Genomic DNA, 26,222 nt, shown 5'->3' with positions numbered 1-26,222 from the left:
TACCGAACAGTCTCCTTTGGGTATCCTATGAAGACACATTTCTCCGATTTGGGTTCGAGCTTATCAGGTTGAAGCTTTTTCACATAAGCATCGCAACCCCAAACTTTAAGAAACGACAACTTGGGTTTCTTGCCAAACCACAGTTCATAAGGTGTCGTCTCGATGGATTTAGATGGTGCCCTATTTAATGTGAATGCAACTGTCTCTAAAGCGTAACCCCAAAATGATAGCGGTAAATCAGTGAGAGACATCATAGATCGCACCATATCTAGTAAAGTACGATTACGACGTTCAGACACACCATTACGCTGTGGTGTTCCAGGTGGAGTGAGTTGCGAAACTATTCCGCATTGTTTCAAATGAAGTCCAAACTCATAACTCAAATATTCGCCTCCACGATCAGATCATCGAAACTTGATTTTCTTGTTACGATGATTTTCGACTTCGCTCTGAATTTTTTTGAACTTTTCAAATGTTTCAGACTTATGTTTCATCAAGTAGATATACCCATATCTACTCAAATCATCTGTGAAGGTGAGAAAATAACGATATCTACCGCGAGCTTCAATGTTCATTGGACCACATACATCAGTATGTATGATTTCCAATAACTCTGTTGCTCGCTCCATTGTTCCGGAGAACGGAGTTTTAGTCATCTTGCCCATGATACATGGTTCACAAGTACCAAGTGATTCATAATCAAGTGATTCCAGAAATCCATCAGAATGGAGTTTCTTCATGCGCTTTACACCAATATGACCTAAACGGCAGTGCCACAAATAAGTTGCACTATCATTATCAACTCTGCATCTTTTGGCTTCAATACTATGAACATGTGTATCACTACTATCAAGATTTAGTAAAAATAGACCAGTCATCAGGGGTGCATGACCATAAAAGATATTACTCATATAAATAGAACAACCATTATTCTCTGATTTAAACGAATAACCGTCTCGCATTAAACAAGATCCAGATATAATGTTCATGCTCAACACTGGCACCAAATAACAATTATTCAGGTCTAAAACTAATCCCGAAGGTAGATGTAGAGGTAGCGTGCCGACGACGATCACATCGACTTTGGAACCATTTCCCACGCGCATCGTCACCTCGTCCTTAGCCAATCTTCGCTTAATCCGTAGCCCCTGTTTCGAGTTGTAAATGTTAGCAACTGAACTAGTATCAAATACCCAGGCACTACTGCGAGCATTAGTAAGGTACACATCAATAACATGTATATCAAATATACCTTTCACTTTGCCATCCTTCTTTTCTGCCAAATACTTGGGGCAGTTCCGCTTCCAGTGACCAGTTCCTTTGCAGTAGAAGCACTCAGTCTTAGGCTTAGGTCTGACTTGGGTTTCTTCACTTGAGCAGCAACTGGCTTGCTGTTCTTCTTGAAGTTCCCCTTCTTCCCTTTACCCTTTTTCTTGAAACTGGTGGTCTTGTTGACCATCAACACTTGATGCTCCTTCTTGATTTCTACCTCCACGGCCTTTAGCATTGCGAAGAGCTCAGGAATCGTCTTATCCATCCCTTGCATATTATAGTTCATCACGAAGCTCTTGTAGCTTGGTGGCAGTGATTGAAGAACTCTGTCAATGACACTATCATCAGGAAGATTAACTCCCAGTTGAGTCAAGTGGTTGTGGTACCCAGACATTCTAAGTATATGTTCACTGACAGAACTATTCTCCTCCATCTTGTAGCTGTAGAACTTATTGGAGACTTCATATCTCTCAATCCGGGGATTTGCTTGAAATATGAACTTCAACTCCTGGAACATCTCATATGCTCCATGACGTTCAAAACGTCGTTAAAGTCCCGGTTCTAAGCCGTAAAGCATGGCACACCGAACTATCAAGTAGTCATCGGCTTTACTCTGCCAGACGTTCATAACTCCGGAGCCTATGGACGTCATGGAGTTGAAGCAAGAATAGTCCAGTTGAAGCAAGAAGGAACCAAGGAAATTAAGGGCAAGGAACTTCTACAATCAGCCCCAATTTGCAACGTTGAACTAGTTTCTAAGCAATCAGCCCAAGACTTTCAGTTCTTGCCTGGAGCCTATGGACGCAGAAGATTGGCTCGCGGCACGAAGAAGCATTTTGATAGCAGTAATTTCAGGCCAGGGGACTTCATCAGGTTTGCTACCTTCAACCTCAAGGATCAAGCTGCGGATTGGTGGCAACCATACAAAGATTCCAGAGAGGGCCAGGTGATTGATTGAGCGTGTTCTGCAAACACTTCAGAGCGCACTATATTCCCACAAGTGCAGTAGAGGGCATGTGCGAGAAGTTCAGGAATCTCAAGCAAGGCACGCTGGTTGTCTATCAGTATAACTCAGATTTCCAAAGGCTTGCCCACTATGCCAAGCAAGATGTTCCAAATGATGAAAGCAAGATTTATCAGTTCAGGAATGGTCTCAGGGATGATCTGCAAGTTCCCCTTACGCTCTACACCCCGACTGAGTTCTCAATGTTCTACAACTTGGCTCTTAAGCAAGACACAGCTAAGAACAGGATGGAAACTTCAAGGAAGAGGTTCAGGGACTCCACCCCACCTTCTTCGTTCTCTTAGGTTTTTCACAAACAGAAAAATTTCTGGGTTCCAAGTCCCCCTCCATTTCGTCCTCAACAGCACAAGCAACTCAAAGATTGTGGTCCTTCCCACCCTCCCAACCCAACTTATCAGGAGAGGCCTCGGGCTTTGAGGACAAGAGATCTTCCTCACTCTCGCCCGCTCTCAGATGTGACTTGCCAGAAGTGTGGGCAGAAAGGGCCCTATGCAACTAAGTGTACCAACCAGAGGCGCCTTCCACCTCCGCCACTTCTCAGGTCTCCACGCAATGCGATGGTGAGGCATGTCTTAAAAAAATACCAAAATTTTTAAAAATGTCGGCGTCTTGAAAAGTGTTTAAATTTTTAAAAAATCTTCAGGCCTTTTATAAAACATCCTTTTTTTAAGAATGCTCACATCTCAAAATTATGTTCACACTTAAAGAAAGATCAAACTTCAAGAACATTCTATACATTTCGAGAACATTTTCTAAAATTAATGAAAATTTATTAAATTCACTTACTTTTTAAAATTATATCCAAAAAATCCGTAACATTAAAAAATTGATTTATCAAGATTTTAAAAAATTCAATCTGTAAAGGAAACCCAATAGATGTTTTTTTGGATAGAAACCGACCAAGAAAACCTATAGAAACCGGCCCGATAAAAAAAATACTCCATCTGATAAACAATGCTCTTTATTGGGTTATAAAGGATGGGATTTTTGTTTAGATAAACAACATTCTTTATCCAAGTAGTGATGTTTTTTATAACTTATTCAAGTAGTGATGTTTTTTAATTTACTCAAGTAGTGATGTTCAAAGGGAATACAATGGTACATTTTGTCCAAAATCTAACGTGGTGGCTGGACAGTAGTGATCGGTCGGTCACCAGCGGATGACTGGGCCTGTGCGTTTCCCTGGCAATTTGACGCTGTTAGCGTCATATATGGGTTTTCGGTTATCCAGTGCCAGTACCAGTTTATATAACCAAAAAAGAAAGTACCAGTAGTGGTGCTCCTCGTCTCCTCCCGTTTCCATCCGCCGCCGTTCGCCGGAATCTCTCCCCCGCCGCCGTCCTCCCACCCATCCTCCCCCAGGCTATCTTCGCGTCTCCGACCCAATCCCTCCCTCCCTCCCTCCCGCTCGCCAGTTTCCCTCCTCGTGCCTCGAGCGGCTGGACTGTTTGCGCGCATTGGCGAGGCCGCCTCGCCGGCGACGCGCGGTGGAGGAGCAGCAGGCAATCTTTGCCAGGGCTTTAGATTTCATCAGGCAGCCCGTGCGCGTTAGGTACGTTGTTAGCGGTTTCTGTCAGGTGCAAAACTAGGGATCGAGTCAAGTTTCAGATTACTGTAGATCTCATTCCAGAATGTTGGAATGACTGTATGGGATTGGGATTGGAATTGCATGTCTGGTTTGAAGCCCTTCTTTGGCAGCTGATGCCTCCTTCCCCGTAATTGAGATTATAATGCTAGATCAGTATACAACAATAGTATGCATATTGCAGTCTCATGTATCTGAACAGATGCAATGTTGAGCAGCAGGGTAAATGTTGATACAGTCAAACAGTATCAGTGCCATAGTTGTATCAACTTCCAGTGTACAATCTTGTAATATTGAAACAGTATCAGTACTTTTCTTGATTGCGAAGACTATCACCGGAGACTAGACATAACCCCCTCATTTTGCCTTTCATCAGTTCCCCGTGTGCTAGCTAGATGGCATCTTCTACTCTGAAACCAGGTGTGCCTGTCACTCTGCAAGAGCTGGAGCCCTCCTCGGAGATGTTCAAGCAAGGGGCGTCCCTCCGGGTAACAGGAATGTATGTCTGCCAGTTACTTTGATTTCTCCTCAAAACTACAAGTTTTAACCGTGCTAGCCTTCTTGTCTTGCAATTCTCCAGCCTTCAGTCATACGATCTGGACTCTGCGGTCGCTGTTATTCAGGATGGCAGCGCAAGGTTGAAGATCGACACCCAACACCTGAGGGATATCAGTTTTCGCAGCGGCTCTATGTTTCAGTTCATCGGCGAGCTCCTGATCCGGCCGAACAACGACGTAGCTCTCTGTCCTTCTCCTGCTTTTGTCAGTGAATTATATATAGCTGGTATCATTGGAACAATGATGCTACATCGAATCTGTTGCTCACGGGCATCCTGCAGGCGATTCTGCAAGCACGTGTGGGAAGGAACGTTGATGGCCTTGACCTGAACCTTTACCGGCAGTCTCTGATCGTCCGACGGCAACATGAAGCCAAACTACTGAGCTCCAGGAGGCCATAATCCAAAGCTGTGATCCAGCAGTCTCATGCCCTCAATTCAGTTCCTCTGAGGTACATGAGGGCAGAATCACCTGACCCGTGATGATCCTGTGCTTTGGTTTGTTAGATGGGTGCAAGCCTGCAAAGTAGTACTAGTACTTGTTAACTGAAATTCCTGAGCACAGATTATTCCCGTATCCTTGTTAAGCTATCACAACTCTGTAAGCACTTATTATCCGAGGGTCTACATATCTGTTTCACAACGTTTTGTGGGCTAGCAAGTGCATTCCCTTTGCAGCAGAGGTGTTGTTTGACAGATGTAGCTGCAGGGTGATATCCTATCATTCTGAACAACTGGAGTGTTCTTCCTGTATGAGATCACCTTCTCTTTTACATTTTGTGACAATAGATGCTCTGCAATTTGGTCCTGAATTTTCTGAACAGAACAGCTACACTACACCACTACATTACTTTAAAAATCTATAATGTATTGGCGAGTCAGGAACATCGCACTGATGAGGAGAGGACTATTGTTCGGGGAACAGGGGAAGGGGCAAGAGCGGGGCCGGTCTGCGGCGTGGCCGAGGATTTACTGGGTCCTAGGGCTCCTCCGTCCTCCAGGATGACGGCGGATGCATCAACCCTTCAGCCGATTGCAACTAGTTTTATGTACCCCAATCAGTAACTCTAGTCTGTAGATGGCTTGGTTTTGTTTGCAACTGGAAAACATTACATATGAACAGTCTGCACCAGTACTCACTGGTGAACGGCACTTCATCTGACGAAGCAACCATACAGCTCAGTAAAAGTTTCTGAATTAAGCTTCTCAGAGAAGGCAAGATAGAATCTGAATTTGGAGTTACATCTAACAAACCTTGTATGGTCTTTGATTTGGTTTTCTTTTGTTTGCAGCTGCAGGTGAGGAAAACAGTAAATAAGGTGGCACAGTTAAAAATTCTGAATTATGCTTCATTGACGAAGCCAGTAAAGTTCAGGTCAGTTCAAAATTCCGAATTATATTTCTCAAACAAGACAATACAAAGCTAAAATTTGGATTTAAGACATCAAGTTTCTGATTGCAATTTCGGGTGAGGGAAACAGTGAAAAGATAAATACGAACACAGTTTGCAAATGGATATGATTATTCCATTACAACCAAATTGAATTGCGAAAATCAAAGTCAAAGCAACGGTTCGAGCGAGCTCTTCATCCAAAACTTCAAGCCCTTCCCACGATGGGATCACAACACTCCACAAAATAAACCAAACTATGCTGATTGCTGAATGAAACAACAAAAATAATACACAACTGTTTTCCCTTCCCATCCATCTTTCTCCTCATCAGTGACCGGTTGGTGGATGCTCTTCTACAACTGGCTTGGCCTTTGGCTGTTCGACCCTTTCATAAAAAAGAATGTAGGCCTGACACTCGAGCACCTCTTTTAGTGATACTTCTGTGATGCTTTCGTCGCTTGCACAGAACCATGTTGGATCGTCATGGCTCGCCTGCTGTTGCCATCCAATTTGGCTTGCTCTCACATAGGCAAAATTGTGTCCTTCGCGCAGGGTCGGTCCACTGTGTACAATGACAGCAACTAGACGGTACTTGTACTCGTCGTCCTTGAGATGCCTGAAAATTAGAGGAAATAATAGTGGTCAGCTATTATTTTTCTTGAATCGGAACAACAACAATGTGATGCCCACTGAGATCATCTGAGATCTGAAATTTAAATAGACCAATATCTTAGATATATTAAACTGGTAAAAGTGTAAGTGTCAATACCCAGGATCTATGAACTTTGTTATATCAAGTGTATCTTCAAAGTTCACACGCTCTTGCAACTCGTATGGCCTATCAGAGTGGACATAGTTGAATCTCTTCAGATGAATGGTTAGTATAGGCGCCGCCTTGGTAATGCGATATTGTACTATTGCAGCCCTGCATATCTTCTTTTCATCTTTCTGTTTTTTATGGCTCTGTTCCATTTGATTTGCATTGCCATCAATCACCGGTAGCTTTCCATTGTTCCGATATGTTGTTCTCGTTTGCCTGTCAGCTGGATGGCCAGATTCCTCATTTTTGTATGTTTTATTGTTTGACTGTTCGGGTTGGCCATCGATTGTTGTATCTTGGTTCAAAGAGGTATTTCCAGCTGCAGAAGCAGCTGAACAGTCTATGCAATGCCAATCCTCGATCAATCCAGTGGCATACAAATCCAAGCAGTCCTCGATTGATGCAGGCTTCTTTGGTGGTATTGCTAGACTGAGATCAAGGTCCTCGATTGTAATTGATGTGTGCTCACACTCTTTGCCGGAGACATGTTTAACAACCTCACTGCGGAATAGTGACTCAACCATTGTACCTTCCTCATTGTTCAAACCATTTATCAAGGAACCAAGCATGTTATTGCTGTCTTCCATCACGCCGGGTCTAAAATCTGAATTCCTTGAGCAAATATCTAAGAAGAGCTTCTCTGGCATCAGCACACCTCCTGTGCCAGTGATATTGCTTGTCTTTTTGAAGAGCTTCTGTAGTTCTTGACCAAGTTTCCCTGTCGGAGCACCCGGTCCTAACATCCTTGCACGCAGCTTATCAAGTGCAAGGAGACTCTGCAACACTGCATTGAAGTAACATGTGTTCCCGTTATTCTGCATCCCTCTGACCACCACAATGTCATACAGATCTTCCACTGGCCATAATTTGCTCTTCTCGATTCCACAATGCCACAACAATGCCCAGATATAGGTTACAAATTCCCCTCCTGACTCAAGGCACTCCTTGTGTGCCTCTGCGTTCCAAGTGGGGGCAATATGCACTAGTAAATCAGCCCATACCCCAGAAAGAATCTCCCAGCATTCTTCTTCAGTCTCTTGATCAATCAGTTCCTTGCCCAGTTTTGCACCTAATCGCACAATATCTTCCTTCTCCATGACGTCGTCGGCATCTTGGATGGCCTTCTCTGCTTCTTCCATCAGTTTGGCATACCTGCTCAGTAGCGAGTCACAATTTTTAAGAATGTCATCACGAGCACATGTCACGGTTTCTTGTAAGACCATGTAGGGTACATAAAAGCTGTCAGGGATCAGGTCCGGCTTTGAAACTAGCAGATATGCACAGTACCGAGACAAGCTATTCGCAGTGATATACATTTCCTGTAGCTTACCAGTCAACTTCTCATTTACTTTCTTATTTTCTTTCCTCTTCTCGTCCACATCCACAAGATATGGTTTCGATGAGAAACAACTTGTGAAATATGACAAGAGTGAGCTTAGGAACCCATGTTTGCTTAAGTCGACGTCATGGTCTTGAGCAAGCTTCATTTCACAGAGGCTGGTTGCAATATGCCACACCAAAATTACATGAGAGCATGTGGGCAGGTCGTAGCAGGCCCAACTGTAACGCTTCCTTCGGTCACCGTCATTGCCGGACAGTGACGTGATGACCTTGGGCAGAAAATGGCTTTGCTCCTGATCATGTACAATATTAGGAGAGCTGAGCTGCTCTAGGCTTGCACATAGCTTCTTCAGTATTGCTGGCTTGACACATTCTGGCACATTGATGGCACTGCGGAGTGTTACTCCATCATCCTTCTTTGGAACCATTCCAGTGGTTATCTTGTGCATCAGATTCGAAAATCTTGGCCTGTCATCATACGATTCTAAGAAGACGTACTGGTCAATAAGTCCATGCCACTGCTTACTAGTTATCCTAGATCTGAAAAAGGATGATATTGTGCCCTCCATGCATCTGTTTCTAGTGCGCTCTTCCTTCCACCGTGCATAGCTGCACACTAGGAGTAATCTTGTCCAGTCTGAGACTAAGTAGCTGACCATCTCCCAGATCTCTTTAAATAGCATAAAAAACATGAATACCCAGGTGATGATCATGTCAACATTGAACCCATGTACCACACGAGCTCGGTCGTTTTTCGGGGGCATATAGACCTTACGGATGTCCACAGCAAGCCAGCATACAACAAAGAAGGTCACCATGGAGAGAAGCAAATTTAAGAAGAGAGAAGGGAACCCATTCCAGAAGACCATAGGGTAGCGGGTATTGAAGTAGTCATTTACGAAGGAGAGTTGCAGCTCCATGACCCTAAAGGCACGGTCAGTGTTCTCCTCCTCAAGGATCTTAGTCTTAACTAGCTTTCGGTTGATGCGGAAGATATCTTGTTGAAGTGTCACATCCTCGAGCCTGCACCGGAGCAGCCTGGACAAGGCGAAGGCCAGACATAGGTCCTTTTGGTCATTCCCCTTATTGTTGTTTGGGTTTAACAGGTGCCTGCGACATCCCCAGATATTGTCTAGGGTAACCAGCGATGAAAAACCGCGCTCAGCTTGGTGGTAATTCTGAGTATCGATAAACAAGACATACTGAGGCTTCTTGAGTTTGATTCTCTGATAGGTTTCTCCATGGATCAAGTATTTGTATCCTTCCATATTATTCTCTGGCTTGCAATCCTCCGGTTTCCAGTTGCTAATATGACGGCCAACACGCATATGCTCTGCAACGACCTCTGAACTATTGCCATGCCAAATAGAACGGAGCGCCAGTCCATGCTCACAGAATCTGTACCAGCTCCTCACTATATGGATAGCCCAGAGCGACCAGAGTGGAAGCGCGAACCTTGAGCCACGCGACAAGTTTAAGAAGGCTGATCCCAGAAGTTTCACCACGTTCCTCCACTCCATGAACCGTCGCCCATGGCGGTCATCAACACCATAGCCAGAGATGAAGTCGACGTTGTACCGGAAACTAACAAGCACGAGGGCCCAAACCGGGAACAACTGATTTGTGAACTTCGCCGTTTGCATGGCCCCCAGTAGATATAAGACAATAGAGTCAGAGACGCCATCCAAGATGCTAAAGATGGTTTTCATGATTGTGTTGCGGATAAGATGACGGAAGATGTCCATGATGAACATTGCAAGGAACAAGAGTGTGAGCAGGACCACAAGAAACTCAATCCGAAACAGGACGAATGTCTCCTTATTCAGCATGACGAAGAGGGATGACACACCATCACGAATTTCTTGGATGTCCATCATATTCCTAGCTCATCCGTATTTGTTCCTTGTAGGCAAGATGAAGCCTGCAAGACCAATTCATCAAATATATTCGCAATCAAAGAATTTAAGAAAATGGACTTTGAACAAATGTGGTTGTAGAAAAAATGTAGTTTATTTAACCCCTAGCTTTTCACACACACTCCAATGCTCAAACAAAGAGCTACTCTCTCCATCCCAAAATGTTATGCACATTTGACCTTTCTACAGTCTCCAATCCATGATTTTGACTATGATTTTCACTTATTATATCTCCGAATACTATGTACCACCTCTCCTATCACGTGGCAAGCTCCCCAACATTTACGCTACCAAATTTTTTGACTAACCAAAACTTTGGTGAAGGTTTTGCTTGTCCATAATGAACCATGCCAAAAAAAAATGATAACCATCCAAGTAAAGACCTAATTTGGGCTCACCATCAAAAAATTGGTAGAGTGGATTTTGGGCAAAATCCGAACATAGCGCTTGGAGCCTGGTCCCCTCCCCAACAACGACGCGGGCCACACATACTTTCAACCCACCTTGTAACCATCACCTCATCGATTATGATTTGAACTGGATTTCTTTGCACTTCTTAAATTGGATTCCTCCATGCTCAAGATTTAGCCATGTAATCTATTCCATATTTGATCGAATAAATTGACGTTCAGTTTCCTACTGGTATTCTGCTGTGATTGTTTATAACAACAAAAATTCCTTTTGTGATCCACCATCGAAAGTTCGGTTATTTAGGTGTTGATTACAGTTTGCAGAATTGATTATTTTTTCAACCATGACGGAATATTAAGAACGGGAGAAACAAAGTTTTACGGGAGCACCCGACCAGGACAAATTGCCTAGCTATGACCTAAGGCTCCAGCGATTGCCCAAGAATGAAAACTACTCTTGCAAGTGTCGATCACACTTGACACAGGGAAAAGGTGTGTTGTTGAAAACATGATTATACCTTTCCTTCCAAATCTACCATGTGATCAAGATGACCAGGCTGTTCAACCCCTTCCGCTAGCAACCGGGTAGAGTTATCTTTTGATGGGATGATGCTCTGGTGCCCGGTCCAATATAACATCTACCTCCACATGATATTAGCCACACAGCATTCGATGAACACATGATCAATGTTTTTTGCTGGCAACACCACAGAAGAGCAATAAGCATTATGCAGAAGACCATGTTTAGGGCACTCGACAGTCCATCACAGTTTCTTGATGGATGTTTCTTGTTTCTTTGATTTCATCCTAGAGCAAAATTATTATTTTCTCCAATATTGTTCAAATGTGAATTGTCTCTTGGTTTGACTTGTGACTTCTAATTTGTGAAAATTTGATCTGTGTGTGTTAACTTCTCAACTCTATTCACGTCTTGATTTGGAATTATGATGTACCTACTCAACATGAAATTTGACCAAGGTTCATGACATTTTCTGGTAAATCAGCCCAAAAATAGGACATTACCATCAAATTAGTACGAATTAGATGATTGATTGTCTGAAGTTAGAGGAATGGATCGTGTCGCACCCGCGAGCGACCGGCCGCGCGTTAGCCTCCCCCTCCACCAACCCCCCTCTCCCCTTCCTCCCCACCGCCGTCGCTGGCACCCGCGGCCGGCCTAGCCCCGGGGACACTGGTGGCGGCGACCCCCTGGCCTTCCCCTCCCGGCGGCTCTTCGGCACGGGGCGGAGCTGCACCGGGGGGTGCTCCTAGGCGGCGACGGACCGGGTGGCGGCTGGTTCCTCGGCACGTCCGAGCGGGCAGCTGGACGACGGGGTGGCGCAGCGGCGCGACCTGGCGGCAGCGCTCGGCCCAGATCTGTGCCCTACTGGGTGGGCCGACGGCGTGGCAGATCTGCGGCGTGACTTCCAGGAGGCGGGGGGAGCAGCGATGAGTGGTTGGGTGCTGGTGGCGCCGACTCCAGCCTGCTGCAGCGGGGCCGGCGGGGCTTAGCGGGCCCGTTTTGGGCCTGGCATGCCCTGCTGCCATGTTCGGACGGCGACCGCGACGGTGCCGGAGGCGCGAGCCTCTCACATGATGGATGTGGGTGGTTCCCTCCCACTCGGCCTTGGTGTTGCTGCTTTCGTCACTTGTCACTTCTCTCCGGTCTTCTTGGCCTCGTGTTGGTGCTCGCGGTAAGACGTCGTGGGTGGCGGCGCAACCGCGATGGCGCATGGTGTTGGGCGGTGGTTTGGCTGGTCGGCTCCGGTTGGGCGATGGGTTTTGGAGTGCGGGAGAAATCCTTGCCGGTTCGTCCGGCTCTGTTGCGGTGACACCAACGGGTGCCACCATTCCTTCCTTGTAGCCATCCCCCACTTCCCACCGTGTGCCGGGGGAAACCCTAGGACTCGTCCGGGCAGCATCCCTTCTTGAAGGTGTTGCTTGGTGCGCGGCAGATTGGAGCTTCGGGCTGTGATGGTTTGTCTCTGAAGGGCGCGGTGGTGGTGGGTCATTCGCGCTTTGTCGAGCTGCCGTTGTTGACATTTGTTTCTTCTATTTCTTTTGGGCTTGATGTACTGCTTGCCTCAGCAATGCTATGTGTACGGTGTTGATTGCTTTGGAATAGAAAGTGGGGGAGACCCTTTTTCGGTAGTTAGAAGAATAGACAATAAATTTATAGCCCCCCTTGGTTGAGTACTGGGACACCGGGGTGTGCACGGGGAAAACTCAGGACCTACTCAGAGCAATCGGGAACCTAGCACACAAGAGGGCGGAGCGAAGCATATTTTCATATATCTGCCCTCAAACAGAGATCACTCAAGTATAGGTCCGTGCAGCCATTTGAGAAAAAATGGGGAATTACAAAAGTCAAACCACGAAAAAATAAAACTTCCTTCTTCAGAGACGACGTAACCTCTTGTCATTGTTGCAGGCTTGCAGCCGCGCACTAAGATTCTGTTGTTGTGCGGAAGAAGGTATGAATATGTGTTTGACGAAGACTGCATCTTTTCATGAATTCCCTCCGTCTCTAGTGTCTACTCCCTCCGTCTCATTATATAAGACCGTTTCTGACACTAGGGACGGAGGGAGTAGCATCTTTAGATGGTAAACTCCCCTGAATACGCCATTGGACTACTGGAAGAATATTTGTAGAGATTTGCCGTACTTTCAAGGCACCAGCTGGTCCAGTCTTGAGAGTGCCATCTGGGTTTACCACTGGTAAATCAAGACTAAGAATAGCTTCAGGTCCAATGTGTTGCTTTAATTGGCTCATATGAAAAACTGGATGGATCTTGACATGCTCTAGGAACTGAAGTTTGTATGCAGTATTACCCACTCTAAATGATGAGAAAATGGCCCATAGTATTTATTGTGCAATTTCCGTGCTCCCCTACACCCAAAAGCACCTAATCTGTAGAGAGCCACCTTCAAATATACCAGAATTCCTAAAGAGAACTGTATCTAATTTATTTTTAAATCAACATACTCCTTCGTGCAATTTTGAGCTTTGATCAAACTGTCTTGATTTTTTTTCAAAAAGGAGGATGATTCCTGGCCTCTGCATCGAGCGGTGCACAAATCCATCTTTATTATATTATTGAACAATGTCTGACAAAATAAATACATGGATCAACCCAAAGCCATCTTGCTGGCAATCAATGTCCCTACACCTACTAGCCTGATAGTGTGCCCTGACCATGCATCAACGAATACCATCTAATCCACTTGCCTCACCAAGCCTTCCCACGGCGAGCTGAGAACACCAACCGGTCTAGCCAACCCTCGGCATGCACATGCTCTAGAATCCGCCGCTGCCATCTTCCGCCATCCCAACTTTGGGAGAGATCAACGCATTGACCTTGCCACAGGCCCAACTGCTGTCGAAGCCACCACGATGCCAGACAGTGCCACCACCCAACACACGTCCATCGCCGAGACCTTGCTACGCCACGCCGTCGAGACCTGCCGTAGCTGCGTCATCTCCTGATCCAAATCACCACCAACACCAACCCAACGGTGTCCACCAGCCACCTACCTCCCCAAGCGGCGCCTTTAAGAAGGAAACGATGCCGAAAGCACCGTTTTCCGCCCACCGCTGTTAGAACTTCCACCGGAGACAAATGGTGTGATGGAGGTAGTAGCAGATCTGACGAGGGTCTCCATGGAGAATAAACGGCGCCGTCGGGTGTCGCCATCGTCACACCCGACCAGTTCTAGTTATGGATTTCTCCGATCTGAATCCCCACCTCCAGCTCCATCCGCATCAAGGACTAGCAAGTCTTGCGACCAAGATCCGTACAGAGAAGCACACCAAGCAAGGGAAGGGGTGAGGCGATCTAGATCAAGCACCACCCATGGAGCCAAGCAGTGTCCAAATAGACCGGACATATCAGTCGAGTCCGATCCAGGTGCCCACCCCTGAGCACAATAGCATACTCCCCACCGCCACCTTCCTTGGTTGCGCCCGGGCTTACCTGGCGCCAGCCATTGGTGGCAGTGTGGAAGGAAAGGGGAGCGGGGGAGTCTAGGCGACTGCGGCATGAGATCGGTTGTGCTCGGCGGCCAGAAAGGAAAGAGGAGCGGAGGCGGCGTGAGAGCATCTACAGCCGGACTTTGCAACTCCGGCCCCTCAAACGCCCGCAGACGCGCCGGGGCGCGTCCGCGGACACTGATTGGTCATGCCTCAAATAATGCACCCACATCCGGACACCTCAATTATCATATCTCAAATCTAGACAAACTCATGCAACTACGTCGATGCGCACACATCGCCCTGCTACTCCATCACACTATACTAAACATGTCATCGGAGTACCAAAATTTGGCATGTTTGGCTATAGTGGACATCATCCACTGCTACCATTGCCCTTCCAGACGCCCTTGTCGTCCTTCTCGTGAAAGTACCGGTCAAAGACGCAGTAGGGATCGTGTCGGATCTGCTCGTCGTCGGAGCTGTCCTCGTCGTCGCTGTCCTCCTTCTTCTTCGGTGGTAGTCCGGCCATGGCATTGACCGCCCAATTCTGCTCTCGGGCGAGGGTGTGCGTGTTCATCCGCTGCCATTTCTTCACAATGAGGGGCGCGGATGGCTACCACCTCTGCAGCCGACTGCGCCGCCGCATCAGCCGCCTCCGCCGCCGCCATTTCCGCCACGATACGGGCCTTAGCGGCCCTTATCCTCTCCTTCTCAGGGCGGGCCGCCCGTTCCCGGTGGGGCTCATAGTCTGCCCGACCGGTGAGGGGAAGGAGAGATTTCTCGGCTGTCGGGACCGTGATGGTCCAGCCCTAGAGGACCCGAGCGCCCGTTGAGCCGACGCTATGGAGTCGCGTCGGACAGATCCGTCCCTCGGCCGGGCGCTGTCCTCCTGGGAGCAGCGGAGTGCAATGCAGACTGCCGTTACCTCCTCCAACGCGCACGAGATGACACCCCAGGCGACGGATACGGACTGGTCGGAGTTAGATCTGCTGTCTATCATGCCGGAGAAGGCCGGAAATCGCGGAAGGTGAGCTCGGGTGGCGGAGGGAGTGGAGGGGAGAGGAGTGTGAAGTGGTTAGGGCTTGGTCCGGCAAGCAGATGAGGATGAATATATGTGAGGTCGGATGGGGTTTTCCAAAAAAAATAAAAAATCAATCATCCTCCCAGCCACCTCGTGCTTCGCTTGTCCTACCCCTCAGCAGCCTCGAATAGTCGAATGGATCTTCCCTCCTATCGACTCAGGCATTTGCGTGGCTACGTCCACTCGTGCACCCATCGCACGGGGGGTTACTTTTCCTCTCTCATCGCACGTTACATTTGCTCACCTATCTTTCTCCCACCTTAGGAGAGATCCCCTTTGTCCCGACCACCTCCTGAGCCTGAGTTCTTCCTCCCTCCGTGATCCGCCGCTGCTCTCGCATCCTCTCCACGAGGAGGTCTCATCAGCGGAGCGCGGATCCACGGCCGATGCGCGTCCTCAGGTAAGCTGTGGTGTCGATGCTGACTCAATGAAGGCTGACCAGCCATGCCTCCATGGTGCCATGGACTGGAACAGCATGGTAGGTATTCTTTTTTCTTTTTCTTTTGTTTCGGGGAAATAGGGTGTTTTACCTTGCATAGTTTTGGAACAACACCCTGGCCCGAGTGAATCCACACCGTCATGCTGTCTCACATCTACCAAAATTAGCTAAACATTGTTCGACACTTGTTATAATGTTTACAAATGAGATAATGTTTCTGAGGTATTCTTGTTTTGTGTAATCTTGTACACCATTGTAAGTTCAGAGATGTATTCTTGTGTGTAGAATTTAGAGATATATCTCTGTAATCTTGCACAGCTCGAAATTCATTCATGATTCTTGATGTGACACAGCGAATCAATTATTTTGCCAACGCGTCTGATTCTACTTCATCAGAAAGATTCTTGGAGTGTGTCCCGTAACCAAAGCTCAACTTGTTTCTAGTACTTCATCACAAAGAAAAAGGAATCAAGTAAGGGATGTTCTTATCTGTCGAGAAGACAAGTGACCTTGTAAATTAAGCTTGTTTAGCACATTTCATCCATTTACTTGGCATGTGGTAGAGACTTATTGTGGAATCTGCCAAAAAATCATGACATGTTCTGTGGTATATCTACACTAGTTCACGGAGGAGTTAACCAATTCTACTACCAAACACGTACACCCCAAGTAAACCACCTTCTTCTCCTTGTGTATCTTCTGAGGCCGAGCAAGAAAAATAAATAAAGTCTTCCCTTATAATAAAAGAAAACATACTCCTACATACCAAGAGTACCATCTCTATGTAGTAACCAGGGTAAATGGTGAGCAGTTCGTACCTGGACTCAGCAGCTGCTCCTCAATGGGCAATATCCGGGGGCAGCCAACTTACTCGCGCGCCTAGGTTCTAGCTAGGTGGTTGTCCGTCCTGGGGATGAAATGAACGGAGAGGCCGCATTCTTATGGCGAGCTGGAGATGACACCATTTATATATTTATTTTCCAGCAGCTGCAGTACAAAGCTCAGACCAGGACTCAAAGGAAAATAAAACTACAACATAGTCCCTGAAACTTGCAAGGAGGGCCCTATACAGAGAATCAAGATTACAATTGGGTCCAAATGTCAGCTCAAGCACAGATCCAGTCCGTCCATCACCGGGGACAAGGCCGCTTGGGATCACCGGATCGCCACCACTCCATCTCCGGCCGAAGACGGAAGAGGAAGACTCCATACCGAAGCTGAATAGCTGCCTCCCTAAAGGCATCAAGCCGGGAGGAAGAAACAAAGCCAGCGCATACGCCATGGCTTCACGGGGCCGCCATTCGGCCAGAACACTGTTAGAAGAAAAAGCTACTCCACCATATACCCCTCCCCCGCAAAAAAAAAAAGACACGATATACCGGAAAATGCCAATGGAGGCCGAGCATCAGGTAGGGCTTTATCTTGTCCGCTCACATGCGCTAAGGATTTGTGCTTCTCCGGTATTCTCGGTTCGTGTCCCCTTGTATCGGTGGCAGGCGCGTGTATTCATGAAGAAAGATGGAGCATTGGGCATGGAATCTTGCTAGTCGAATAGCTTCCTGTCGACTGTCCTACCCTACTCGAAGCTGACTAGTACTACCTCCGTCTTTTTCTTCAATTTTTTTTCTAAAAAACAAGTACTACTTCCATCCTGGTTTATTGCTCCCTTCGTATTATGTGTCTAATTTTGATCTTAAATTTAACTAACAAAAAGTTAATACATGTCATAAAATGTAATACAATTGAAAACTATGTTCAAATACGAATGAATCCAACGATATGATTTCTTGTGACATGCGTCAATATTTTGTTAGTTAAATCTCTAGTTAAAATTTGACATAAAATACAAAGCGGGTTATAAATCAGGACAAAAGCAGCACTACTAATGTGCAGTCTAGTGGACGCAGACCTGTACGTTGACCGGGTGCACAGAAGCAGAAACCCCGCGTTGCCTGGCTGTCCACCAGATCTACAATGGAAACGTGGAGGTTTGTTCGCCAGAGGACGTGGTAGTTTGATTATTAGTACGTACTATTAGCCAGCCTTGATTAAGCTCACCCACAACCCACGGACGCATTCCTAGTTTACTGGTAAGTGAGTGGTCCTATGTGTTCCCGCAACCACCCACACGTGATGAAAGATCTGACCAACGAACAGTGCGCCTTATTTGTTAAAATCTTTAGAAAGACAAATATTTAGAAATTAAGGGACTACTATATGTGCTATCAGATAACGCGGCTAGCTGTTACACTTCCGACGGAGCGTCTCGTGATGAAACATGAAAACACTGTACGTAGCATTTGTTTGGTGTGTATAATTGCTCTGTGGGCTCCGACGAGAACCAGTCCGCATTGCACAGGTAAAAACAATCATTATGATCCACTGTCACACCATCGCCTCATTGCAGTAATTGCGTTGTCCACACTGTGTCCCTGCTACTATCACGCATGATCCACACGGATGTGAGGTGGGGTGGGGGCTCCGACAGTGTTGTACGGTACTCTCTCCATTTCTTTTTAGTTTGCATATAAAATTTGATCAAAGTTAAACTTTGTTAATTTTAATTAAGTTTATAGAAAAAATATTAAGATTCATAATATGAAATCAATATTGTTAGATGCATTATGAAATTAATTTTCATGTCATATAGCTTTAGTATTGTAGATGTTAATATTTTTTTTACAGAATTGGTCAAACCTTATAAAGTTTGACTTTGACCAAATTTTATATGCGGACTAAAAAAACAGAAGGAGTACTAACTGGTTTATATATCAAGAATATAAGACAAAGGTACATAAATTCGCTTTGGAGCTCGAGCTACATCGAACTTTTTAGAAAAAAAAAATCAAAACAAATGTTTCAATGCTTAAAAGATTCTACACACTTGTCGTATACATCCATATGTCAATGTGGATTTTTTTTCCAGAATTTTTTGAAACTTTGAAATGTTATCTTTAAATGTTTCAAAAAGAGGGCATGAAATGTTATCTTTAACTAATAAAATATTAATGCATGTCAAAAAAATTATATCGTTGGATTCATATTTGAACATAGTTTTCAATGATATAATTATTTATGACATGCATGAACATTTTGGTAGTTCAATCTATCGTCAAAATTTGGCACAAAATATAATGAGGACCAATAAACCAGAATGGAGGTAGTATATGTTACGTATGAAAATGTCGCTCATCGATATTCTCCCATAACTATAGTCGCTACAATTATGTAAAAGCGACAAATTTGGCTCTCCTTGCCTACTAATTATTTTTAAAATGCCAGTATTGACATTTCTCTCCTTACGTAGGAACTTTTTTTTTTCAAAAAGGATCCGGATCTATTATAAAAGGTCATCAGAATTACAAAGCATCCAACATAATAAAAATTACACCGAGGTATGTGGACCACCAAACGACAACTACCATCACCAAAACGAGCTGTCGACACGTCGCTGTTACCGCTTCCCTATCGGAACCGGCATCGGAGCCGGCCTGACCCTGTCGATATATAAGAACTTTGTACTTCAATGTTGTTGGAATTTACTGTTTTTATGAAAATTAAGTTGATGCAAAAAAGAGGGGGGAAATATGGAGGCCCCATATATATCGCAATTTTCTGTTTACACACAACCTCCACCGCCATAAAGAAATTATGGAGTGCTCTCCAAATATGTTTTGGAGGCTGCAAATACGACGATTCTGCTAGTGTTACTCTGACATCGCCATCGTCTTGTCGCTGCCGCACCACCGGTCGAGCCGTCCGCCCCTTTTCCCCGCCCCTCCCTCTGCTACTCGACCTAGTCCCCGCTCGGCTTCCAGTCCAGGGCGCCATTCCAAGGTCACACCATTTCTTCTCTCTGGAAATATTTTTTGAAGCTGATTTTTGCATGTTTCTGAAAGTTGATTTCTCTCCTAGCTACTGCTAGTTTACTAGTTCGAAGCTGCTGGTGTGCAAGTCAGATCTCAGACAGCACACGGAGAGAAAGGGCGAGATGCCGTCCGCAGACATAGCTGTAATTTCAATCCTGTCTACCATGAAACTGCTGTTTAAGATGGACGGTGTCACTCATATAGCAAGCGTGGAGCTGTGGGTGTTGATGACAACGCTGCTGCTTGTGGTGAGGTTCCTGCTGGACTGCTTCGGGCCGTGGCACACGGACAGGGCCATGTCGACCACCATCCAAGTCATCGAGATGCTCAACTACTCCATGGTGCACTACACCATGGGCCTGATGCAGCTCTCGGCCAAGAGGGTCAACGACTACTTTCAGGTATGGGCGGTGCTGCTGGTAACCCTGCAGCACAGCGTCAAGACTGGGCGCCTGTACCAGAGGTCCAAGCAGATCCCATTGCTCGACCTCATGTCCTCTTTCTGGGCAGCCAATCTCCTCCGAATGCAGACATTCTTCCTCCTCAGGATTCCCCTATGGATGATCTGGGCCCTCAACGCGATCCGCATCATCGCATACTTTGCCTCATCCGACGGGGCTCAGACCATCAACCAAGAGAACACGAGGCTCGTTAGCGACTATATGCGATACGAGCACACACTCGGTCCCTCTCCCTCTGGTGATGCAACCGATTCCAACAATGGGATCAGTATGCAGTCGTACAAGTACTTGGTCTATGGGGAAGACAAGGCGCTGCATGACTCCCAACGGGGGAGGACAACTGCATCAGCGCAGTACAGGATTCGGTTGGATACAGATAATAAGAAGCTTGTCACCTTAGACAAGATATGGAATGTTGATGCTGGCAGCAGTGGGTTGCTGGGCGGTAGCAATGATACTGGCAACCGATTGAAGGATGTCTGCCTCTCATTTGGAATGTACAAGCTGCTGCGCCGTCGGTTCTATAATCTCCCGATACACGAGGCTAGCCTAAAGAAGACAAGGCAGCTCCTCTTCGGCTACATCCTGCAAGAGAAGACAGACAATTATGAGAAGGCGTTCCGCATCATGGAGGTGGAATTGTCCTTCCTCCAAGACTTGTTCTATAGCAAGCATTCCGCTATGTTTGCTGACGGATTTCCATACAGGAGAATGCTCATGTCTTTGTCTCTTGTTGCTGCTACCGGCTACCTTGTATATCCTGTCCGTCATATACCAGAGAGGATGGATCAAGCAGACAAAAATATCATCACTCACGGGGTGATTGTCATTCGCATCATAGTTGGTCTTATCATTGCCAAGGAGCTGTCAGAGGTCTATCTATATGTATTCTCTCAATGGAACAAGGTTCTGATGATCTGTATGTACGTCAAGCATCGGTGCTGGCGGAACCTGATAGTGGAGGCAGTAATGCGAACGATGTTCTGGTTCATCAGGAGCAAGTGGGATCAAAGGATCTTCCAGTATAACCTTCTGATTTCTGATTCGCATCGTTGGAACAAATTTCACAGAATATTCAAGTTGGCCAAATTTCCCACAAGAATAAAGCTGGAGTCAGAGGTAAAGACGGCGATACTTGAGTCGTTCAAGGGCCTCCAGCATCCAGAAAGAAAGTTGGAAACCTACTTATTAAATGCCTTCGGATCAAACGAGGCCCTTATGCAGCAGCTAAGAAGGGCAAATGGGCCGGAGTCAAATGAATCCCTTATGCAGCAGCTAACAGGGGCAAATGATACCCACAGCATACTGGTCTGGCACATCGCAACATGCTTGTGCGAGATACATACCTCTGATGAAGCGAAAAAACCGAAGGTTAGATGGCTTCGGAACAGGCTCTTGGCCAAGAAATCAACAACTCCAGAAGATGTGTGGCCACATTACTTAACTGCTGTCAGCTTATCGAATTATTGTGCATACCTGCTTACCATAGCATTGGTGCCGGACAACGGCATTGTTGTTAGAAAGGTCTTGAATGCGGTGCGTTGTGAAATCTATCATGCTACTGGTCGCTCTGCATCCCAGTCGATGCAAAATGTTTACAGCCAACTTATCGAGATTGCCACGAAGCCCTCTAAAGAGTCCAAGCAGGAGGTGCCCAGTGGAATGGGTAACGTAGTAGAACAAGTAGCCCCTGAAAGTTCAGTAATCCAGGGAGAAGCACTCAGGGTCCAGATGGCTAATGATGAAGAAAATCCTGATACAATGGGAGGTGATGCCACTAACAGTTCCATACCAACTACAGATAGGGACGATACTATTGTACGTAATGATGATATCCATAATTCGATAACCCAGATGGGTGCAAAGCTTGGGAAGCAGTTGATAGATGCTTATGAAGAAGATAGAGTAGGCCTTTGGAGGGATCTAGCAGTGTTTTGGACAGGTTTCCTCCTACACTTGGCAGCATCAACCAGAGCAGCCAAGCATAAGACACGACTTGCTGGAAATAGGGAGCTCATAACACACCTGTGGATTTTGCTGTCTCATGCCGGGTTTCTCGGAAATGTCAGGCACGGGCAAACAATCTTAGACCCAGAAGACCTTGATGACGTCGACCCGCTCAGGTGATTAATTTGATGAACTCAATCCTTGCACGGTGGCCTGCAGGCTGTTCGGACGATCTGGCTGTTGTTTTTTCTGCAAAACGGCGGCAGTGGTTTTAGATTCTCCTTTTACTGTAACATGACCGACAATTCAAATGTAAGCATCCTTGCATCATGCACATGTTGTCCTGTCAATTTGGCTGCTGCGTTTTCGCAGAGGAAACATTAGCTTTCAGTGTAATCGCACGGTTATTTAAATTGTATCATTTGAGATTTGGTTTGGCTATATTGTGTTAAATCTCAAACACGACAAATCTATTGTGTAGTCTATCAGGTGAGAAGAGAAACTAGGATACAGAAAGTTGTTTAAGAGATTCTTCAGGTTCCTAAGCGATTCTTCAGGTTTCAGCCTAATCTCTTCTTCTTCTTTTTTTGGCGAGAAAGGTTTCAGCCTAATCTGCAGAGCTCATAAGTTTCAGACATTGAACCTAAGCGTTATGCGGCGGGATTTCAGTTTTATCTGATCATGGACATTGTCACACTGACATGACTTAAAGAAAATTATGCCTCACTAGATAATTGGGCACTATCGATGGATTCTAGTGTATAGCCATCGACAGTTAGAAAAGTAGTAGGATTCTGCTGAATATAAAATTCACCAAAACCTGGGAGGAAGCTTGAGCTATCTGACGAAACCTCTCCGGGCTCCGGGTGGTGGCCAACTGGCGATCTCTCTCCGGGCTCCGGCGGGCCGTCCATGAGCCCGGCCTCCCCGTAGCAGCGGGCTGGGAGACCTCGGCGGTGACCCGCTCCTTGACTTCTCCGACGCAAGCCTCCCCCGCGCGGCTGGCGTCTGCCAGCGGCGAACCGGGGCTTCCCTGCGGATGGGCATGGACACCATTGTCTCGTGCCACAAGCTCCGGTCGGCGTACGGACGGAAAGGGGATCCCGGAATCACTATGTCTGACGGATGGCGGCGGCGTGTCATCGGATGAAGCAGAAGTGGAGCAGAGCAAGACGGCGGGGAGTTCGGATCAGCTGCCGCGTATCTGTGGGTGGGCCCAAGGGATGTTATGTCCGGCCAGGAAATAGTACACTCTCCTTTCTTCTTTTTTTCTTTTTTTGCGGGTAAGCACACTCTCCTTTAGAATCGAAATTGATTGACAAGTTTAAAATCGAAACTGGTTTATATCGTGGCTAGGTAACCAAGCTAGAGTATGTATAAACAAACGAAAAATGTATTTGGCAACCCTGTGACAGATTGCAAAAACGCCACACCACCTGGATGTCGTCCAATTTAATCCAACGCGTGCTACGCGTTCCAGCGAGCCGTTTTTTTTTCTGTCGCTGGTGTGTGGGCCATCGCTCCACGCTCGCGTAGTTCGAACCGTCTCCCCCCCCTCCCCGCCCCCTAATGCGCTGACTTAACTCCTCCCTCCCCCACCACTCCCTCAATTCATTCGGCAACCGCGCTCTGCTCTGCTCTCTCGTTGTTGGCCGCTCCGCCTGCGCTCTCTCTTCGTCGACGGCGAGCGGCGACTCCTTCTCCGGCCGATTCTCGATGCCAGTGTTCTGTTCCACCGGTGAGTCTTGACTCAATCCCCCCCCCCCCCACATCCGCCCGAGTAGTTCGTGCTCTGTTTCTCGACGCCATTAGTGGCGGGATGTTCGTCGTGTTGGTCGCAGGTTAGAACAGACGAGGAATGCGCTCAATACGTTCAATTCGTGCTTCTTTTCCCTAGTAGACACATGCTTCCTTGATGCGCTACTGGGACACCTTCAGTGGCACTAGTCCTTGGTGGTGAAGAAAACATTTGTGCTTCTTTTCCCTCATCTTTTTCCTTTCTTGCTTTCTTTAGCTGCCTCTTTTTTAGTGCATCCATGTCATCTCTGAAAGCATTAACATGTTTCCTTGCCAATGCCATCCCTTCATCAGTAGTGCAAGCGTCTTTTGCTTGTTCCTTGAAATCATTCAGAATAGATGTATATCTCATGATATTTTTTCCTTCTTCTGTCATACCCTTCTTAACTGTTGGCTGTTCATGATCAGGCTGAACAAGATCCTCTTCTGGATCCCATGTCCACCTATCCAGGATATACCTCCTCGGTATCTCGTAGACTCCAATCTGTTTCATTACTCGTAGTATGTGTGTGCACAATAGCTCATCGCGATCAAACTTGCAGCAAGTGCATGAGTATACCCCTTCATCCTTGTTCGCCTGCACATGATAGTCCCTATCCCCATACTTTGGTAGTATGCCTCGGAGCGACCACATCCTGAAGGTTCCATCTTGCAAAGTGTCGCATCCATAAGCAGTCTTTAGCTTCATCTCTACCTGAAACTTAGAGAGCAGATTTTGTGTGTATATCCCTCGCATCTGTAACTCGATTGGGTTCAACGAATACATGTCTGCCTCTTTGTAAATTGTGTCCACTTACTCTTTCGCCACAGCCACCATTACTTTCTCCTGGATTGCAGTGTATTGAGTTGCGAATTCAATCAATGAGTTGTTGGGGTTCACGTACTTCTTGAGCACAGCATTGAATCCCTCGCTCCTTGCAGTTGTCTGCAAGAATGGAAAGAAATGCTTCATGTAGTACACTGGGGCCCAACATTTTCTATTTTCCCACAGCCATTGAAAATGTTCATTGTCGATTTGGCCATATTCATCCATCATTGCCCACCATTTGTTTTCAAACTCTTCCTCTATGATACACAAAACATGAGACAATCACAACATCATATACAATCACTGGTAATTAAAGTACAAGTATGCTGGTAACTTTTCTTAGTTGTTAAATGGTAACTTTATTGAACAGTTTTTCCAGATCTGGTAACTTTTCTAAACCACAAGTTGGTATCAACATATGTAACTGCCCCTGGTAATATAGCCAACAAGATCATGGTAACTTGTGTAGACCCACACATGGTAACTTGTGCATCACATATATTTCATATGGTTTTCTCAAGTTTGTTGCATGGTAATTAAAATGGGTCAACAGTTTAGGTACGTACCAGTCAAGCTGTTATCGACACGGTCTTTGAACGCTTTGTTTAGTGGTTTATCATCAGCCATAAGTTTTCCAAGTTTCTCCTGCGCCTTCTTCATTATATGCCAGCGGCAATTTCTGTGTATTATGTTCAAGAAGACCTCGTCGATCGCACTCCTCATTGCAAAGTCCTGGTTTGTGATGATGTTTTTAGGGGCAACACCACCCATTGCATGGAGAAATGTGTTAAATAGCCACACAAAGTTTTCCTTTAGTTCGTTTCGAACGAAGCCACACCCAAACTGGATGGATTGACCATGGTTATTAATTCCAATGAATGGTGCACACGGCATCTTGTACATGTTTGTCATGTATGTCGTGTCAAACAACAAACAGTCATTATACTTTGCATATGCCCTGCGTGATGCGCCATCTATCCAGAACAAGTTCTCAACCCTGTCCTCATCATCAAGTTTGATTCTCCAGTAGAAATATGAATCTTTGGCCCTTATCTCTTGGAAGTATGCAATTGTGCTCCCAACGTCCTTGTGGCGGTGCTCTAAGCGGAACTTAGCTTGTTGATTAGCAATGTCTTGTGTCGTGTAGGGTACGTCTTTAGTGCTCCCGTAGAACCATGACATCAGCTACACCTGCCTCGCAATCTCAACGTTGCATCTGTGCAGAACCCTCAAGAAGTCCTGCTTCTTCTTCGGACTTATTTTAACTCCGGACTTCTTTTGTGATCAGTATGCAGCACTCAAAGCGACGTCATCAATTTCCAACATGTTCTGACATAATTTGTTGTTTTTCGGTCATTTACCTAATTATTTTAGAGAGCTAAATGACCGTGAAATTGAAAATCACTACAAAATGAATCCTGAAAATGTTGAAACTTGGCATGGTATCATCATATCACCCGCATAGCATGCGCGAAAGAGTAGAGAGGGTCACGGCAAAAACTGGACGTACTTCGTGTACAAACTGGACAT

At 46.1% G+C, this 26,222-nt stretch overlaps 4 protein-coding genes across 4 annotated transcripts; 2 read left to right on the top strand and 2 right to left on the bottom strand.

The window, feature by feature from the left end:
• The first annotated feature begins 3,558 nt into the window (after nt 1–3,558).
• LOC125527621 (CST complex subunit TEN1) lies at nt 3,559–5,094 on the top strand. The gene is made up of 4 exons (XM_048692132.2): nt 3,559–3,848; nt 4,258–4,380; nt 4,462–4,615; nt 4,720–5,094. The coding sequence occupies exons 2-4, from the start codon at nt 4,277–4,279 to the stop codon at nt 4,837–4,839; spliced, it is 378 nt and encodes a 125-aa protein (XP_048548089.1). The 5' UTR covers nt 3,559–3,848; nt 4,258–4,276; the 3' UTR covers nt 4,840–5,094.
• An 826-nt stretch (nt 5,095–5,920) lies between these two features.
• Nucleotides 5,921–16,779, bottom strand: LOC125527622 (uncharacterized). The gene is made up of 3 exons (XM_087533215.1): nt 16,629–16,779; nt 6,600–9,912; nt 5,921–6,446 (listed from the first exon to the last, which is right to left on the bottom strand). Exons 2-3 carry the CDS (start codon nt 9,866–9,868, stop codon nt 6,158–6,160), a joined length of 3,558 nt encoding a protein of 1,185 aa, XP_087389341.1. The 5' UTR covers nt 9,869–9,912; nt 16,629–16,779; the 3' UTR covers nt 5,921–6,157.
• Nucleotides 16,780–19,426: 2,647 nt separating this feature from the next.
• LOC125527619 (uncharacterized) lies at nt 19,427–22,528 on the top strand. The gene is made up of 2 exons (XM_048692131.2): nt 19,427–19,647; nt 19,726–22,528. The coding sequence occupies exon 2, from the start codon at nt 19,802–19,804 to the stop codon at nt 22,265–22,267; it is 2,466 nt and encodes an 821-aa protein (XP_048548088.2). The 5' UTR covers nt 19,427–19,647; nt 19,726–19,801; the 3' UTR covers nt 22,268–22,528.
• A 1,432-nt stretch (nt 22,529–23,960) lies between these two features.
• Nucleotides 23,961–25,463, bottom strand: LOC147993030 (protein FAR1-RELATED SEQUENCE 6-like). The gene is made up of 4 exons (XM_087539201.1): nt 25,259–25,463; nt 24,705–24,949; nt 24,444–24,578; nt 23,961–24,368 (listed from the first exon to the last, which is right to left on the bottom strand). Exons 1-4 carry the CDS (start codon nt 25,461–25,463, stop codon nt 23,961–23,963), a joined length of 993 nt encoding a protein of 330 aa, XP_087395327.1.
• Between the last annotated feature and the right edge of the window lie 759 nt (nt 25,464–26,222).

The sequence above is a fragment of the Triticum urartu genome, chromosome 1A, assembly GCF_056163025.1.
Source record: "Triticum urartu cultivar PI428250 chromosome 1A, HENAU_Tu73, whole genome shotgun sequence".
Classification (NCBI taxonomy): Eukaryota; Viridiplantae; Streptophyta; class Magnoliopsida; order Poales; family Poaceae; genus Triticum; species Triticum urartu.
Note: the sequence above shows the minus strand (reverse complement) of the source record. Positions and strands in the feature narration are given on the sequence as shown.